General features: G+C 42.9%; 1 protein-coding gene across 6 annotated transcripts in view; it reads left to right on the forward strand.

Moving 5' to 3' along the window:
• The first annotated feature begins 5693 nt into the window (after positions 1-5693).
• ST18 (ST18 C2H2C-type zinc finger transcription factor) overlaps positions 5694-16723 on the forward strand; it is a 58199-nt gene continuing 47169 nt past the window's right edge. Inside the window, exons 1-3 of one of the 6 annotated variants that reach the window (XM_088844614.1) lie at positions 5694-5889; positions 6152-6154; positions 13358-14152. In XM_088844614.1, coding sequence (XP_088700740.1) covers positions 5709-5889; positions 6152-6154; positions 13358-14152 — 979 coding nt within the window. In that variant the 5' untranslated portion in view covers positions 5694-5708. Of the gene's footprint in view, positions 5893-6151; positions 6155-13357; positions 14153-16723 lie in introns of all 6 variants that reach the window. The other 5 variants (XM_088844616.1, XM_055432012.2, XM_088844615.1 and 2 more) reach the window with 5 other exon arrangements.

Below are 16723 nucleotides of genomic sequence, written 5' to 3' on the forward strand. Positions count from 1 at the left end.
CTGTTCTTGGTTCTTTTCATTTCCATACAAATTTTAGAGTTAACTAACTTGTCAATTGCTAAAAAAAAAGGAAAAAAAATTCTTATTGGGATTTTGTTGGGGGTTGCATTAAAACTAGTAGGTAAAATTTGAGAAGAATTGAAATCTCTCAGTACTGAATCTTTTATTCCATGAACATTTTCTATTTCTTCCTTTTGAAGATTGTCTTTAATTTTCTCAAAATGTAATTTGCTTTGTATAAGTTTTACATGTCTTGTATTAATTTATTCCTCAGTATTTCATACTTCCATGCATCATAAGTGGTTTTATTTTAATTTTTTCTCATTTTTTATCAGTGGTTTATAGAAGTTCAAATCATTTTAAACAGTGACTTCATTAAATTTGCTTCCTTATCCTAATAATTTATCTGTAGGTTCTTTGGGGTTTTCCTCAAATAATACCATGTCTCTGAAAATAATAGTAGTATAAGTTTTTTCTTTTTCAAACATCATACCTGCATTTTTCTCCTGCCAGTCCTTTTTCAAATTCATTCTTCTGGGTCCCTTCCTATGAGTCTGTGCTTTTCTTTCTAACCAGAAGAAAACAGGAATACCCAATATGAATTTTCCCTGTAAATATTAGAGCATGTAAATAGTTTATTGGACTCAGGGATTTATAACTTCCATTTGTTTTCCTGTTCTATTCTTTTGGGGGGATATACTCAAAATATAGCTATTGCCGAACCTACATTTTAAAATTAATTTTTATAGGAGAATAATTGATGTACAATGCTATGTTAGTTTCAGGTATATAGCAAAGTGAGTTGGTTATATATATACATATATCCACTCTTTTTTAGATTCTATTCCCATATATGTGGGGAATCGATGTCCCAATATATGTCTGTGCTGAGTCACTTCAGTTGTGTCCAACTCTTTGCAACCCTAAGGACTGTAGCCCGCCAAGCTTCTCTGTCCATGGGGACTCTCCAGGCAAAAATACTGGAGTGGGTTTTCATGCTCTCCTCCAGGAGATCTTCCCAACCCAGGGATCAAACCTGCGTCTCTTACATAGGCATTGGCAGGCAGGATTCTTTACCACTAGTGCCACCTGGGAAGCCCATTCCCATATATGAATCTGTGTTTTTAAATGTGTTGCATATCTTCTGTTAACTTGCATTGAGGATTTTTTTACTGTGTAAAATAAGCTGGAAAATTATTCTAGAACCCAGTGTTCGTTGCACAGATTTGAGGGACTCACAGTTTCCTAAACCTGAAAGGTCAGTGAATTTGATGTCAAGCAGACCTCCAGCAATGAATCTATCATCAATGTTATCTGATTACTATTGTCCTGCATCATTTTAAATAAAATTTCAGCTATATGTTGTCATCAAAGGGAGCATCATTTCCAGTTACAATTCAGGTTACCAAATGGAAGCATTTTCTGAATATGTAACCAAAAATTTCAGGTAAAAATACAGATCTTCTAAAGATATTTTAGTAAAATCAAAACCGCAGATATGAAATTTGGCGTTGAAAGGTATTCAGTGCATCAGTAACGCTCCCTGGAGGACTCTGCATGTTTAAAGCAACAGTTTGATTGAATAGAACAATAAATGCAGGGCTGAGTGTATTTTTTCTCTTTCTTTCTCATCTACTAGAAAAATATAGATAATAGAGCTCATTTATTTCCTTAACATTTCAGAGCTCCGCAGATGGGAAAACACAACCCAGTGGAAATGATTTCTGGCAACCTTGAGAAGATATGTTAGCATTTTGTGGCATTTCTTTCAGTGACATGTAAAGCCTGGCTTTCCCTCACTGCAGTGTCACAGTGAAGTGTCACAATAAAGCCAAAACAGTGTGCCCTCGGGGAAAACGAGGGAGAGGGACCATTCTCCATGCACACACAAAGGGTAATATTTATTATAAAGGCTTTCATTTCAGTTCCAAATGCTGCCTGGGCCACAGCTACTTTGCAGTGGAGAAATGCACAGAATGTGAGATTTAAAGCAAATGTTGTGTATAAATCTAATGTAATTTATGTAAATACAAATACGATGTAAAAAAGTAGAACACATTTACAGACACAGAAGCTTGCGTCAGTCTGTGCAGGGGGCCCCCGGTGGGGGAGTTTGGAGTTGCTGGGTGGAGGCTTCAGCCGGGTTTTGGTGGAAATCCCATGGATGGAGGAGCCTGGTAGGCTGCAGTCCGTGGGGTCGCTAAGGGTTGGACACGACTGAGCGACTTCACTTTCACTTTTCATTTTCACACATTGGAGAAGGAAATGGCAACCCACTCCAGTGTTCTTGCCTCGAGAATCCCAGGGACGGGGGAGCCTGGTGGGCTTCCGTCTATGGGGTCACACAGAGTCGGACATGACTGAAGTGACTTAGCAGCAGCAGCAGCAGCAGCAAGGCACACAGAGTCAGAACCCGGGGATCAGAATCGCCTTTTCCTGACCTGCTTTTGTCACCAGCAGCACGGATATCACCTTCTTTGCCCACAACATATGATATGGAAATTGTTATCCCTCTTCATTGGATGAGGAATTTAGCATCCCAGAAGATTCAATTACTTGTTGAGGATGACACAGCTAATACTATGTAAGGAGCTTCATGCACTGTTACTATCACATGCCTTAATTTATTTGAAGGTATATTTGTATTTTTTGATAGAACATTAATATCCTTTTCAACCTTCCACAAGTTATTGTTTGGACCCAAATGCTGAGCTTGATCTTTATTATTATTAATGTCTCCTCATTATGTTCATTCTACTGCTCCACACTGCGGACATTGTGTGGGGAGCCTGTGTCTTAACCATGTTTTTTCTTTGCTTTGACTGAGCGTCATCTCCTGGTTTAATGAGACCTGAATCATTGGGATCAGCCCTGTGGCAGGTGGCTTCCTCCGGTTAGAGTGGTGACTGGTTTAACAGGGCCTGCTCCACCCAGTTGTCAAAGGCAGATGGAAATTACCCAGGTTCCTTGTTCTGATTTGGCGACACATAGGGAGAGCATGAACTTTGGGGACCAGCAGGCCAGATTCAAATATCAGCCCCACCAGTTACAGATCATGTGATTTTGAGAAGGTCCTTGTCTTCCTAAATAAACCTGGATAAAAACATTAACAAGATAATAATATTAACAGGGCTGTCCTGGTGGCTCAGTGGTAAAGAATCTGTCTGCCGATGGAGGAGACATGGGTCTGATCCTTGATGCAGGAAGATCACACATGCCATGGAGCAATGACGCTCGTGTGCGGCAACTACTGAGCCTGTGCTCTGGAGACCATGCACTGCCCGTGTGCCCTAGAGCCCGTGCTCCGCAACAAGAGAAGCCACAGCAACGAGGAGCCTGTGCCCTGCAACTAGAGAGTAGACCCCCCTTGCTGCAACTGGAGAAAAGCCCGTGTAGCAGCGAAGACCCAGCACAGTCAAAAATAAATAAATAAAATTATATTAAAAGAAAATGAGAATGTAGCTCCAGGAGATAATTTATTTTCAAAAATAGATACTGACAAGGCAAAATCTGTAATAATCCCACCAGAACTAGATGTTCCACCTCATCCATCACCCCAGCCATCAGAAAGAAATGGTATTTGTCGGACTAGCCAAGTCCTCCGGCCAGGTCCCTGTGATCAGTGTTCGTCTTGGTGCTGACGAAGCTTTGTTTGAATAAACCTTCCCAGCCTCTTTTCCAGAGCCTGTGCTCTGCTTACATTGGTGTTTACAGTCCACTTTCCTTCCCCATTTTAGTATCTGAATATCATTTGCTGGGAGCTTCTTTCATCTTCTATAAATCTTCTTGGTTCTGGATAGCGGTTAAGTGGTCTTACTTGTGTAGTCTGTGAGCATCTTGATGGAAACTCTCTTGCTTTAGGAGATTTGGTTTAGGGGGCTTCTTAAACCCTCTTCACATTCCTGGAAGCTTTCTTCTCCTGTCTCTCCACTTTTCACAGGTCTACCTCCTGGCCAGAGAAGGCGTAGACCCCGGGAGTTCTGCTTCTCTGTCTGCGTTTGCTCCTGTGACATAGGACACATGTGTCATAGACCGTTCTGCTTAACTGGCTAGGCTTGGATCATGTAGTCTCCTCCTGAAGGCCCCTGTCTGCTCTCCTGCTCATTTGCTTAGATTTTATTCTACCCCATTGTCTGTACATGGTCACTTTAAATTTGGGCTCCTCAGAGAAATGTTGCCAAAGCACATTAGTTTATCTCAGAAACTTGCTCTTTTCCACATCAGGATAATCTTCAATTCTCAATTTTTAATCTTTTTTTTTTTTTTGAGGGATTTCTAACCCTCTTGAATTATCCCTCCTTCCAGAATCTTTTATTTCCCAGGAAGAATAGCACTTATTTTCTTCTGAAATTTTAAAATCTACCCTTCTAAATTCAAGACTTCATGTGTATGTGCTTGTGTTCAGTCATGTCACACTCTTTGTGATGCCATGGACTGTAGCCCGCCAGGTTCCTCTGTCCATGGAATTTTTCCAGGCAAGAACACTGGAGTGGGTTGCCATTTCCTTCTCCAGGGTATCTTCCCAACCCAGGGATAGAATCTGAGTCTCTTGAGTTTCCTGCCTTGACAGGCAGGTTCTTTACCCCTGCACCACCTGTGAAACCCAAGAATTCATGTATGATGATGATCAGATAATTTTCACAAACGGGCCACCATGGGTATTTCTCTGTATTGATGTTTTTCAGAGAGCAATTTAAGGCCTTGTCTTAATATTACTGAATATTCAACCTTCTTTTAGAGATGGAGTAAATAATATCTCATTACTCTGCGACCAGGGTTCTCTCCTCTGGATCTTAAGCCCTTGCATTTTTCTCCAAAGAGCATTTAATAAATATATGTCAGAAACTCAGTGTTGGCTGAACCCTCTGGTCTTCCTAGATCTCATCAAGAGAATGTTTGTTTTAACTTCAGCACAGAGTGAGCTGCACTGACGCCAAGCGAGCTATATGTAGGAAATGTGTTTTCAAAGGGCCATCCTCAGGAGGACTTCCAAATAAAACGATATGAGAGCAGGAGTAAGGATAAACTGTGGTCCATTTTTGTGAAATCCAATCTCCTTTCTCCTCCTTTTATTTGTTTGTTCTGTGTGCCAAATGGGTAAGACTCAAACGGCAGAGTGCCATGAGCATCCTTCCACTTTTTTCTGTGCCTGGAGATGGGCTGATCAAATGTTCACAGTCTACCCAACCCTCCCCCCCCACACACACTTAATGCCCCGTCTTTCAAGTCAAAGCCCAGGATATGGCATCTCAAGTTTGACATGCAACTGTGGCAGAGATAAGCAGTTTCAGTAGCAAACAACTATCCGAAAAACCTTGTGATTTATCCATACTGGACACATTTCTTGTAGCTGGTGGTATATTTTTCACATTAGCTCTTTCTTGGGATTAACAAACCAGTGCAAATCTTGTTTCATCCATCCCTGGGTATTTAGTCTAGTGCCAGGCAAAGCTCAGATTAACATATGCTTACTCAGGATTAAGGATGATTTTTTTTTTTAACTCTTCTGATCAGCAGTAAAATAGAATCTACACAGTTCAATGGATTCAACTCACTGGCTGTTTTTGTTAGTGCCGACAACTAATCCCAAACTGGGCCACAACTTCCTTTGGGTTTACTTGGTGATGGTCAAGGGTCAGGCAGCCGTGAACTCTTTTGCCCTGTTCTTAACCTGTGTCTGTTACTGCAGCGCTGCACACGATTGCACCATGGCCAAGAAGAGAAGAGCCGGGGAGCAGGCTTTGGGGGTCCCGGTGAACAAGAGAAAGTCCCTGCTCATGAAGCCCCGACACTACAGCCCCAGTGTGGACTGTGAGGAGGGACATGCAGACCAGACGGAGGCGGAGGGGCAGGACGACCGCCCAGAGACCAACCATCACCCCGGCACAGGTAGCGAGGGGCCTGGCTCCAGCTTTACTTCACTTCCTCCCCAGCACACAGACACAGGCCCACCTTAGGGGGAACATGCCGCGTGTGTGGTGGGAAAGCACATCCCACCGTGGGATCAAAACCAGACACTGGTTTCCCTCAGCATCCGCTAGTGAAGACCAGTTTTCCTCCGTTACCGCAGGGAGGTCAAACACAAGCCACAGAGCAGCCTTGCCCCTGGGCCGTTTGCAGGAGCACAAGCTTGGACTGCCTCTTTCCACAGAAGGTAAAAGATGCTCAGCCTTGCAGTTGGAAAGGACCTTGACTCAGCAATGGGACGGATGTCCAATCCCTAAAAAAGAAAACCTCAAAATGAGCTTTACAACATTTCCAAATGACATATGAGATGCACTCTCTATTTTGAAATTTTACTTTGTTAATTTTTTACTGACTTTATAATTGATTTACAGTATTATGTTTCAGGTGTACAGCATAGTGTTCAGTATTTTTACTGTATACCATAAATAGTTATAATTGTACACCATAAACAGTTGTAATTCCCTGTGCTGTATGATACACCTTGTTGCTTATCTATTTTACACATAGTAGTTTGCATCTCTTAATCCCCCATCCCTAATTTTATTTTTAAATTTTTAGGATGTGCTTCTCCCCAGTTCACAGTCATACCCACTAGACCTGGTTGTCACAGTACCTCCAGGAGCTAGACCATCACAGACCACTTTGTGCATGAGGCTGACATTGAAGGACATGCGAAGTATCTCAAAAGTTTGTTTTTAAAAACACATGGAGATCTAAAGCTTGACTTAATTAGAAAGTGAAATCAAATGTACGTATCTGCTATTAGACCTAAGTATGGGCTTCCCTGGTAGCTCAGGCGGTCAACAATCTGCCTGCAATGTGAGAGACCCGGGTTTGATCTCTGAGTTGGGAAGATGCCCTGGAGAAGGACATGCCAAACTACTCCAGTTTTCCTGCCTGGAGAATTCCATGGACAGAGGAGCCTGGCAGGCTACAGTACCTGGGTTGCAAAGAGTTGAACACAACTGAGCGAGTAACACTTTTCACTTTCATGTGCTATTACATACACACTTTTTTGAATGTGTTTTTAAGTAATCAAAATATACCAAATAAATTGTCATTTGGAAAGAAGAATACATTATACAAGCCTAAGGCAGTGAGATTCTTAGGTCATAAAAACCTATTGCTTATAGAATGGTAGTAATTGCAATAGGAGTTAACAGAAAAAGTGTCAAAGTGTATTGACTGAGTGGATGCAAATCTTAGAGCATGATCATCGGTCTCCAGTAATCTCAACTTGTAAGTAGTGTGAGGTTCTGTAGTTAAAACAATTGTGTTCTTATTTATTAGCACTGGAGTAAATTTCCTGGCTTTTCTGTATTTAACATATGTCTTCAAGCCTCGTGGCTCATCTGTAAATTATCATCCTTGACTTTTGTGTTTGTTTGTTTCCTTGGGCTGGTCAGTTTCTTGTTGATTCCTGAAAATTGCAGGTTGAAGCTAGTGTCAGGGAAAATCCTTGATTTAGTATGGTTAGGCTTGAGGTATAAGGAGATGCAAGAGACATGGGTTTGATCGCTGGGTAAGAAAGATTCCCCTGGGGTAGAAAATGGCAACCCACTCTAGTATTCTTGTTTGGGAAATCCCATGGACAGAGGAGCCTGGCGGGCTACAGTCCATGGGGTCACAAAGAGTTGGACATGACTGAGCACAGCATATACACACACAATTATTACCATAGACATTAATTTACCAAGTATTCAAGAAAATGGGCATCTTTTACACCAACACATTTTGCAAGTGCCATGAGGACCAGGTCTGTACCTGCCCACTGGCTTCCCACCTTCTGTTGTCGCTGAATGATCGTTGTGGGTGCTTGATATTGACCAGAAAAATAAACTGTTAAATGTTCTCAGTTAAATATTCACTTATAAGCACTGATGGACATCTCTCTGCAGCTTCAGAAAGGTTCACTCGTTTTTATATTCAGTATTAGAACCACCACTACTAATAATGAATATGCTAAACTTACACTGTGGTGGCCATTACTTTTGATTCTTACTATATCCTGAGCACAAAAATCATATCACTTAACCCACCCAACAGTGACATGACTGTAACTGTGACCACAGGTGTGCAGATGAGACCACTGAGGACAGACGGGTTAATGCTGAAGGTGATGCAGCTTGTAGCTGTTGGAAAGAAGATAATTAAGAGACAATCGAAGGACAAGCAAGATTCTGATCTCTCAGCTAACCATGCTCCATAATCCAATCCTCATGCTCTGAGTACCTTTAGAAGGCATATTGGGCAAAGTCCCCACCATGTCAAATCACGAAGTCACAGGTCCAGAAATGACCAGTCCCAGGTGCTCCCTTCCCTGGTTGAGAGAGGAAAATTCTAAGTGGTCTTCAGCCTCCTAAACAAGTCCCCCAGAGAGAAAGAGAGCTGAGCTTTCATCCAGGCTCAGCCTAAGGGCTTTTATCTACCATCCAGGTGCCCCAAGGTATTCACCTGACCAGGTGTGTGCCTGATTGTGTCTTCAGTGGGCAGTTTAGGTGATGAGAGAGGACACAAACTCATGAAAGCTAAGGTCATGAACCTGAGTCCCTTTAATGGCAAAATTGTGCCCCATGTGCCTTCTGCCAGTTATCTTTCCAAGAGCTGCCCATGGGCGATAAGAATGATAGAAAAGGGACTCGCCTGGTGGTCCAGTGACAAAGGTTCTGACCTCCCAATGCAGGGGGCCTGGGTGTGATCCCTGGTCAAGGAACTAGATCCCATATGCTGCAACTAAAGATCCTGTATGCTGTGACAAAAACCGAGTGCAATGAAAGAAACATTTTTAGAAAAAGAGCAATAGTAGAAAATTTAGACAAAACGATGCAGATGCACCTTTTCCACTGGGGCAACCAGAAGGTGAGCTCGAAGCACCACCAGGAGGCAGGTCGAGCCCATGCATTCCCAGCGCAGACGAAGGAAAGAAGTAGGGTGAACCATTGTCTGGAGTCCTCTCCAGGCTGTGAGCTCTAGCTCGTGAATCTAAGAAACTCCTCACACTCGTGGGACCTCTGAGCACTGGGGTGACATTTTGAACATATTATCTCTCAAGAAACAGCAAGTAAGGGATAAGCCACTCCCACTTAAAAACTTTGAAAGACGAATTCATTTTTTAGGGCTTTTATTCTCAGCAAAACTGACATCACTCAGGAGGCCTGGAAAACTAATTTACCTGTAAAAATCATTTAGCTAGAAACAGAACTAAAGTCCAATACTCAGTTATACTAAAGGAATCAAACTCAAAACGTGTTGTGACTTTCAGAGGCTTTCTTTCTTTTAATATTTATTTTTATTTTTGGCTGCATGGGATCTCTAGTTGCAGCGCACAGGCTTCGTTGCCCCACAGCACGTGGGATCTTAGTTCTCCAACGTGGACTTGAACCTGTGTCCCCTGCATTGGAAGGCAGATTCTTAACCACTGGGCCACCAGGAGGATTTATTTTGTTTAAGCCGTTTTGATGCAGAACAGCTGACATGCATGGGTGATCACTGCTCTGTACCTTCAGGATTACCAGACCCCTCAGAGAAGAGCCTTTGATGTAAAGTAAATAAACAAATGTGAGCTTTTACATATCAGGCTCCCAAAAAGCAGTTTATTTATTTATTTTTGCTCTACGAGGAAACTGCTGCCCCTCTCTAAGCCCAAGAGTGTATCAGAGGAATTTTCCATCACGTGTTGTTGTGAGATGCACTATGTTAGTTTTTGTTTTGTTGTTGTGTTTGTTTTATGTATTTTTATTTATACATTAGGTTGTGTTGCTTTTCATCACCAGTTAGCTGACAGATGTATTTTAGTATTTTCCTATAATTCAGTCTTGAAAGTATTCAGATTTGGGCAAACAGTAGGCACCTGGCTTCAGAGTTGACTCTTAGCCCCTCACTGGCTGGCCATGTGAACTGAGCAAGCCCTTAGCTCTCTAGAACTCTGGTTTCCCTTTGGTAGAAGAGCTTCAGAAGTACCTTTCTTGGAGTTACTGTGAAGATTAAATGAAATAAGGAACTGGACATCATACCAGGGACATACTAGTTTATTGTCAGGATATCTTATCATTGGCTTATTGGTCACTGGGATATCGGATCATCCTTTTTTTAAAAAAAATTTGTGCTGAGTCTTTGCTGTGGCTCGAGGGCTTTCTCTAGCTGCAGCACGAGGGGACTTCTCTGGTTGCGGAGCACAGGTTCCAGAACCCATGGGCTCCACAGTTGGCAGCACCGGGCTCATTAGTTGCAGCGCACCAGCTTTGTTGCTCCAGAACATGTGGGATCTTAATTCCCCAACCAGGGATCGAACCCGTGTCCTCTACACTGAAAGGTAGATTCTCAACCACTGGACTACCAGGGGAGCCCCTTATCATTGCTTTAACGATGAGGACCCAGGACTCCAAGGACAGTGGCCTGCCTGAGATCACACAGGTCATGACCCCAGTCTCTGGACTTCAAACCTGGGGGGAGTCGCCCTCCATGCTTTGCATAGACCCTCCTGTCCCCCAGGCAGCTGGTGATCATAGCATGTGTGGTGGAGACAATGGCTACCTGGGCCAAATCCTCTTCAGATGCTGGACTGGGCCCTTCCATGGCCGCGGGTCACTACTCACTCTGAATGAAGACAGGCCCCACCTTGTCCAGGTGGAGGCTCCTATGTCTCCTCCGCCATCGCTCATTCTGCTGCAGCATCAGGCAAGGGGCAGTGTCCATCCTTTATTGAAGACCCGTAGGGTGTCACCTGCTCTCCCCTGAGGCTGAGGAGCCATCGCAGTTGACACAGACACATGCCCCCGGACTCAATGAGGTCCCCAACGCAGGTCTCTTGGGTTATTTCAGGGGCAGAAGTACAAAATAGAGGACTGAACCACCCCAGAAAATAAAATTGCTCGAGCAGAGAGGACCTAGGGAGCCAGGGCGCCCTGTCACAGATCCGTCAGGCTCAGAGTGAACTCAGTGTCTCTCCCTGTGACAATGACAGTGGCAGCGGGGGCGGGCGCGTGGCAGGGTGGTTGGCAGGTTTGCTGAGCATGCCTGGAAACCTCCGGACGCCGCACGCCGGCACCTCTCCCGGCAGGGCTCCTCTCTTTCTGAAGAATAATTAATAAATATTTTCTTTTAGCATATAACCAACAGTTGAACCAAACAATTATGGAAACTGGAAGTGACCCAAAACGCTCGCATTGGCAGCGGCTCGGTGACACGCATTGTCGGGCACACGTGCACGGCTGTCACCCCGCCTCTCCGACGATCTGCACTTAATAGGAATATTTTAAACTATGTAGCTAAGCAACAGAGGTAATTGTTGCTTTCCAGAGCTTTTGTTAGCACTCTCACACAGCCCAAATATGCATAATTAGGTATAATGTCTATAAATCATTATTGTACACATGTGGGTACTTAAGTGGAGTTGAGAGAATAGTTCAATGAATTGAGCATATTCACGGAAAACGCTTTTTATTTGTTTTCTGTAGTTCATAATACTCTAAAATTATCATAACCCTTTACACTTTCTCTTAATAGCCAGCCGTGATATTGAGAAAAACTTCATTTGCATTTTAGACTATATTTAATATATTATTTAAACCTGGAGTTCCTCTGATATGAATTCAGGAGAGGATAGACCGTCCTCTCAAATATTATGAGCTGGGTTTTGCCAGCCTCTTTTCTAGGAAGTAAAATGTTAAATTTTTCAGTTTATGTTGAATAGATCCCAACAAAGGACTGCACCCTATAATCAGTGGTATTTAAAGGGGCTAGTGTTGTGACTCAATTCTTCTCTTCATCCAAAAATGCTTTTAGTTACTATGGCAATATTTACTTGATCCTGGCAGTCCAGTGTTGATTTAGGGAGATAATTACCAGAAAGGAAGATGATGGAGATGTATTTTTGAGTGTCCTTGTCAGAGACAATGTTTATAAAAAATTAAATAGGACCCAAAAAAAGGCATATTGTCTTCCGCACATACACCCTCTCCCGCAGCCCTTCCGCAGGACGCCTGTGCTTTTCTTCCCTCCTAAGATGTGCTTTAACGCAGAATGCCCTGCACTTGGTGTCTTTAACAGTCTTTAAGGAGGTTTATTATTTTGTCTTCCCATCCCCCACTCTGCCTGTAAAGACACAGAAATGGTCCTGCTTTTTCTTTTTTTTTTTGGTCTTCATGAATGCCAGGGACCACTGTCGGGTTGTCTGGTGTATTTCATAGGCTGGCAAGCGCTAAATTCCCCGGACAACCCCTCCCAGGTGCCAGGCTGGGGCTGGGGCACCCACGGACCTGCACCTCAGTTGTGTATAAATAAACACACAGTCTGTCACCCCAACTAGGCCACTGCCAAGAGGAAAGGTGGGTGACACTGATGGCTGCTCTGGACGTGGATACGACATGGACAGACTGGTACTTGGGTGCCTGTCCTCAGTCCCAGGCCTTCTTGACCATCAGGACTGGGAACAACTAGCTGACATTCAGCGTCTTCCAACCATCCCTACCTCCGTATTCACATAAGTGTACGTGGGTACCAGGCCAGAAACTGTGCTACTAGTCAAGGCATTATTCCATCTTACTCTTTTTCCATTTACTTGTGTTTCCCTTGGTGTGGAATTTTCATGTTGCAAGTATGAAAGTGATCAGGGCTTCTTTTAGTTACCATCTCTGGGTAGACAAGTGTATTTTAGCTAACATTCCATAAAATCAGAAAGTTTGTTTGGGACACTACAGAAGTAGAGAAAATCGACTGAATAAGCTTTGAAAATATATTGCCAGCTAGCAGAGAAAACCAATGACTACTTCCTTTAAAATGTATAATAGGACATATATTTTATTTTCTTCCAGTTGGCTGAGACTTGCAAATATAAGAGGTACAGTAATGTGAATTTCACATTCAGAACTCTAATGGTTGAGCATTTATTTCAGTAACTAAACACACTTAGCTCCGACGTGTTGAAAATTCAAATAGCTCATTTCTTGAAAGGTAATTCTCAAGAACATTAAGGTCTGAATTTTATTTTGTTTTGTCGAGAGTGTGTATTTTTCTACCCAATGTTTATAAAACTGATAGAGTCCACATATTCACATATTGCATCTATTATATAAGTATGTGTGTGTGCTAAGTCACTTCAGTCGTGTCTGACTCTTTGCAACCCTATGGACTGTAGACTTCCAGGTTCCTCTGTCCATGGAATTCTCCAGGCAAGAATACTGGAGTGGGTTGCCATGCCCTCCTCCGGGGAATCTTCTTGACCCAGGGTTCGAACCCGTGTCTCCTGCACTGCAGGCGAATTCTTTACTGCTGAGCCACCAGGGAAACCCATTGTATATGTATCTGTCTATTTATTTATTGGTCATTGTAATTTCCTTAAAATATTTTTGTTCTTGTTTTTCAAATAATGGCTTTCTTTTTCCCCTTGAAGAAATCATGATAAAACCCGTGGATGAGAAGTTTCATTCAACCGCACAAGAAAACCCAGATGGGAAGGAAGGCAGATACAGCTGTTATCAGGAACTTGTGGTCAAATCTCTAATGCACTTGGGGACACTGGAAAAAAGTGCATCTGTTCAGACCATAAGTGAAAACTTAAACAACAGCGGCATCCAATCTCTAAAAGCAGAGGGGGATGAAGTGGACGAGTGCTTTATGGTTCCTTCCGACGATGGAAAAGACAAGACGGACAACTCCCAGCTGCGGTTCTCGCCCTCCTCCGACAGCGACAGTAACTCTGAAAGTGCGGAGAATGGTTGGGACAGTGGCTCCAACTTCTCAGAAGAAACCAAACCTCCAAGGGTCCCAAAGTATGTTTTAGTGGATGATAGGAAAGACCTACTGGAAGTTCCCGAAATAAAAACTGAAGGCAACAAGTTTATCTCCTGCAACAATGCATGTGATTCAGAAACAGAAAGGAAAGACCCTCAGAACACTCCGTTGGACCCATCAGATGGCCCAGCCCAGCCGTCCTTCCCAGGGAGTGAGGACCGTGGTCATGGTCGTGGGTGTCCGGCCACGGGGACGGAGGAGGCCACTGCCCTGGAGAAAGCCAAGGGGAACCTGAGTCTGCTGGAGCAGGCGATTGCCCTGCAGGCTGAGAGGGGCTGCGTCTTCCACAACACCTACAAAGAGCTGGACCGCTTTCTGCTGGAGCATCTCTCTGGGGAGAGGAGGCAAACCAAAGTCATCGACATGGGTGGAAGACAAGTCTTTCCCAATAAACGTAAGACCCCGTTTTGCTTTTATTTCATTTAAAATTGCTTTAGAGTTGGGGGTGGAGAGCGAGTGAGATTTGATTGCTTCTTCCAGATAGCTTTTTGACAACTTAACATAGTTTAAAAATCTAATTTGTACTATAAAATCACCAAGATTTTCTCCTATTCTCTAGGTTGTTCTCAGATCAAGCTTGGTTGGTTTTACTTGGTTTTCACACACAAGAAAAATCATTGACTGTATTTCTCTTAATATGAGTTTTAAAAAAATATATGGTACTTTTTTAAAAAAGTGGTATGTTGGATACGTTATAAATACATTAGTATTCACTGAATTTTAACTGTTCTTTCCCACCCTCTTTCTGGGATCATCTCACTGGCTTGGAGATTCATCAACATCAGGTTACTTGCAAGCCAGGCAAGATGTTCTCATCATTCTTGGGACAAGACTGGGAGCTAATTACTTTATAAGCCTACGCTTTAAACAAGCTCTCTGACTCTGGGTCTGGAAACATCTAGACCAAACTTGAATGAGAAAGTCAATGTGCTTAAAATCGATCCTCAGACTTTGGGAAATTGCATTTCCCATGAAGATATACCCCTCCCCCACCACCGAGTCTTGCACTGTATGGGCCTGGTGATGAGTCCTTCAGTTAAGTGGGGTTTCCCAAGGGGGTGATCCTTAAAGGCAACCTACTCCAGTGTACTCGATCCTCGTCCAGGGGATCTTCCCTATGCAGGGATCAAGCCTGTCTCCTGCATCTCCTGCATTGTAGGTGGATTCTTCATCACTTTGCCACCTGGGAAGCCCTAAGTTATACATATACATATATCTATTCTTTTTCAGATTCTTTTCCCATGTAGGTCATTATAGAATATCCAGTATAATTCCCTGTACTATACAGAGGTCCTTGTTAATTATCTATTTTACATGTAGCAGTGTGTATATGTCAATCCCCAATTCCTAATTTATCTCTCCCACCCCACTCTTCCCCACTGGTAACCTTAAGTTCATTTTCTATGTCTGTGAGTCTGTATCATGGATAGGTACCATTTTTTTTAGATTCCACGTATAAGCAACACCATATGATATTTATCTTTCTCTGACTTCAGTTCAGTTCAGTTCAGTCACTCAGTCATGTCCGACTCTTTGTGACCCCATGAATCACAGCACACCAGGCCTCCCTGTCTATCACCAACTCCCTGAGTTCACTCAAACTCATGTCCATAGAGTCAGTGATGCCATCCAGTCATCTCATTCTCTGTCATCCCTGTCTCCTCCCACCCCCAATCCCTCCTAGCATAAGACTCTTTTCCAGTGAGTCAACTCGTCACATGAGGTAGCCAAAGTATTGAAGTTTCAGCTTTAGCATCAGTCCTTCCAATGAACACCCAGGACTGATCTCCTTTAGAATGGACTGGTTGGATCTCCTTGTAGTCCAAGGGACTCTCAAGAGTCTTCTCCAACACCACAGTTCAAAAGCATCAATTCTTCGGCGATCAGCTTTCTTCACAATCCAACTCTCACATCCATACATGACCATGGGAAAGATCATAGCCTTGACTAGATGGACCTTTGTTGGCAAAGTAATGTCTCTGCTTTTTAATATGCTATCTAGGTTGGTCATAACTTTCCTTCCAAAGAGTAAGTGTCTTTTAATTTCCTGGCTGCAATCAGCATCTGCAGTGATTTTGGAGCTCAAAAAAATAAAGTCTGACACTGTTTCCACTGTTTCCCCATCTATTTCCCATGAAGTGATGGGATCAGATGCCATGATCTTTGTTTTCTGAATGTTGAGCTTCAAGCCAACCTTTTCACTCTCCTCTTTCACTTTCATCAAGAGGCTTTTTAGTTCCTTTTCACTTTCTGCCATACTTACTTCACTTAGTATGATAATCTCTGGGTCCATCCATGCTGCAAATGGTATTGTTTTATTCTTTTTTATGGCTGAGTGATATTCCATTGTATGTATGTACCACATCTTCTTTATCCATCCTTCTGTCAGTGGACATTTAGGTTCATCCATGTCTTGGCTATTATGACTAGTGCAGCAATGAACATTAGAGTGTATCCTGCAGATATGTGCCCAGGTGTGGGGTGGCTGCATCGTATGGTAGCTCTATTTTTAGTTTTCTGAGGAACCTCCACACTGTGCTGTATAGCGGTTGTACAAGTTTACATTCCCAGCAGTGGCGCAGGAAGGTTCCCTTTCCCCACACCCTCTCTAGCATCTTTTGTTTATAGACATTTTAATGATGGTCATTCTGACTGGTGTGAAGTGACACCTCACTGTAGTTTTGATTTGCATGTCTCTTAATAATTAGCAATGTTGAGCATCTTTTCATGTGCATAACTTGCTTTTTTTTAAAGCAAGTTCCTGAGGTGATTCTTGGACACTGTAAAATCTGAGAACCACAGAATTAGGGGAGGAATACCCTAGAGGTCAAGTTTGGGGACTTACAGGGTTGATGAGAATAATGTGCTATCTGGCTAGATGTTCTGATCACTGAAATTTATTGAGAAATCAAATGGGTATTTTAAATCCATTTTAGTACTCACCTGCAATCTTGTCTAATACTGT

This window comes from Moschus berezovskii, chromosome 16 (assembly GCF_049115385.1).
Source record: "Moschus berezovskii isolate FMDL1 chromosome 16, NW_MosBer_1.0, whole genome shotgun sequence".
Classification (NCBI taxonomy): domain Eukaryota; kingdom Metazoa; phylum Chordata; class Mammalia; order Artiodactyla; family Moschidae; genus Moschus; species Moschus berezovskii.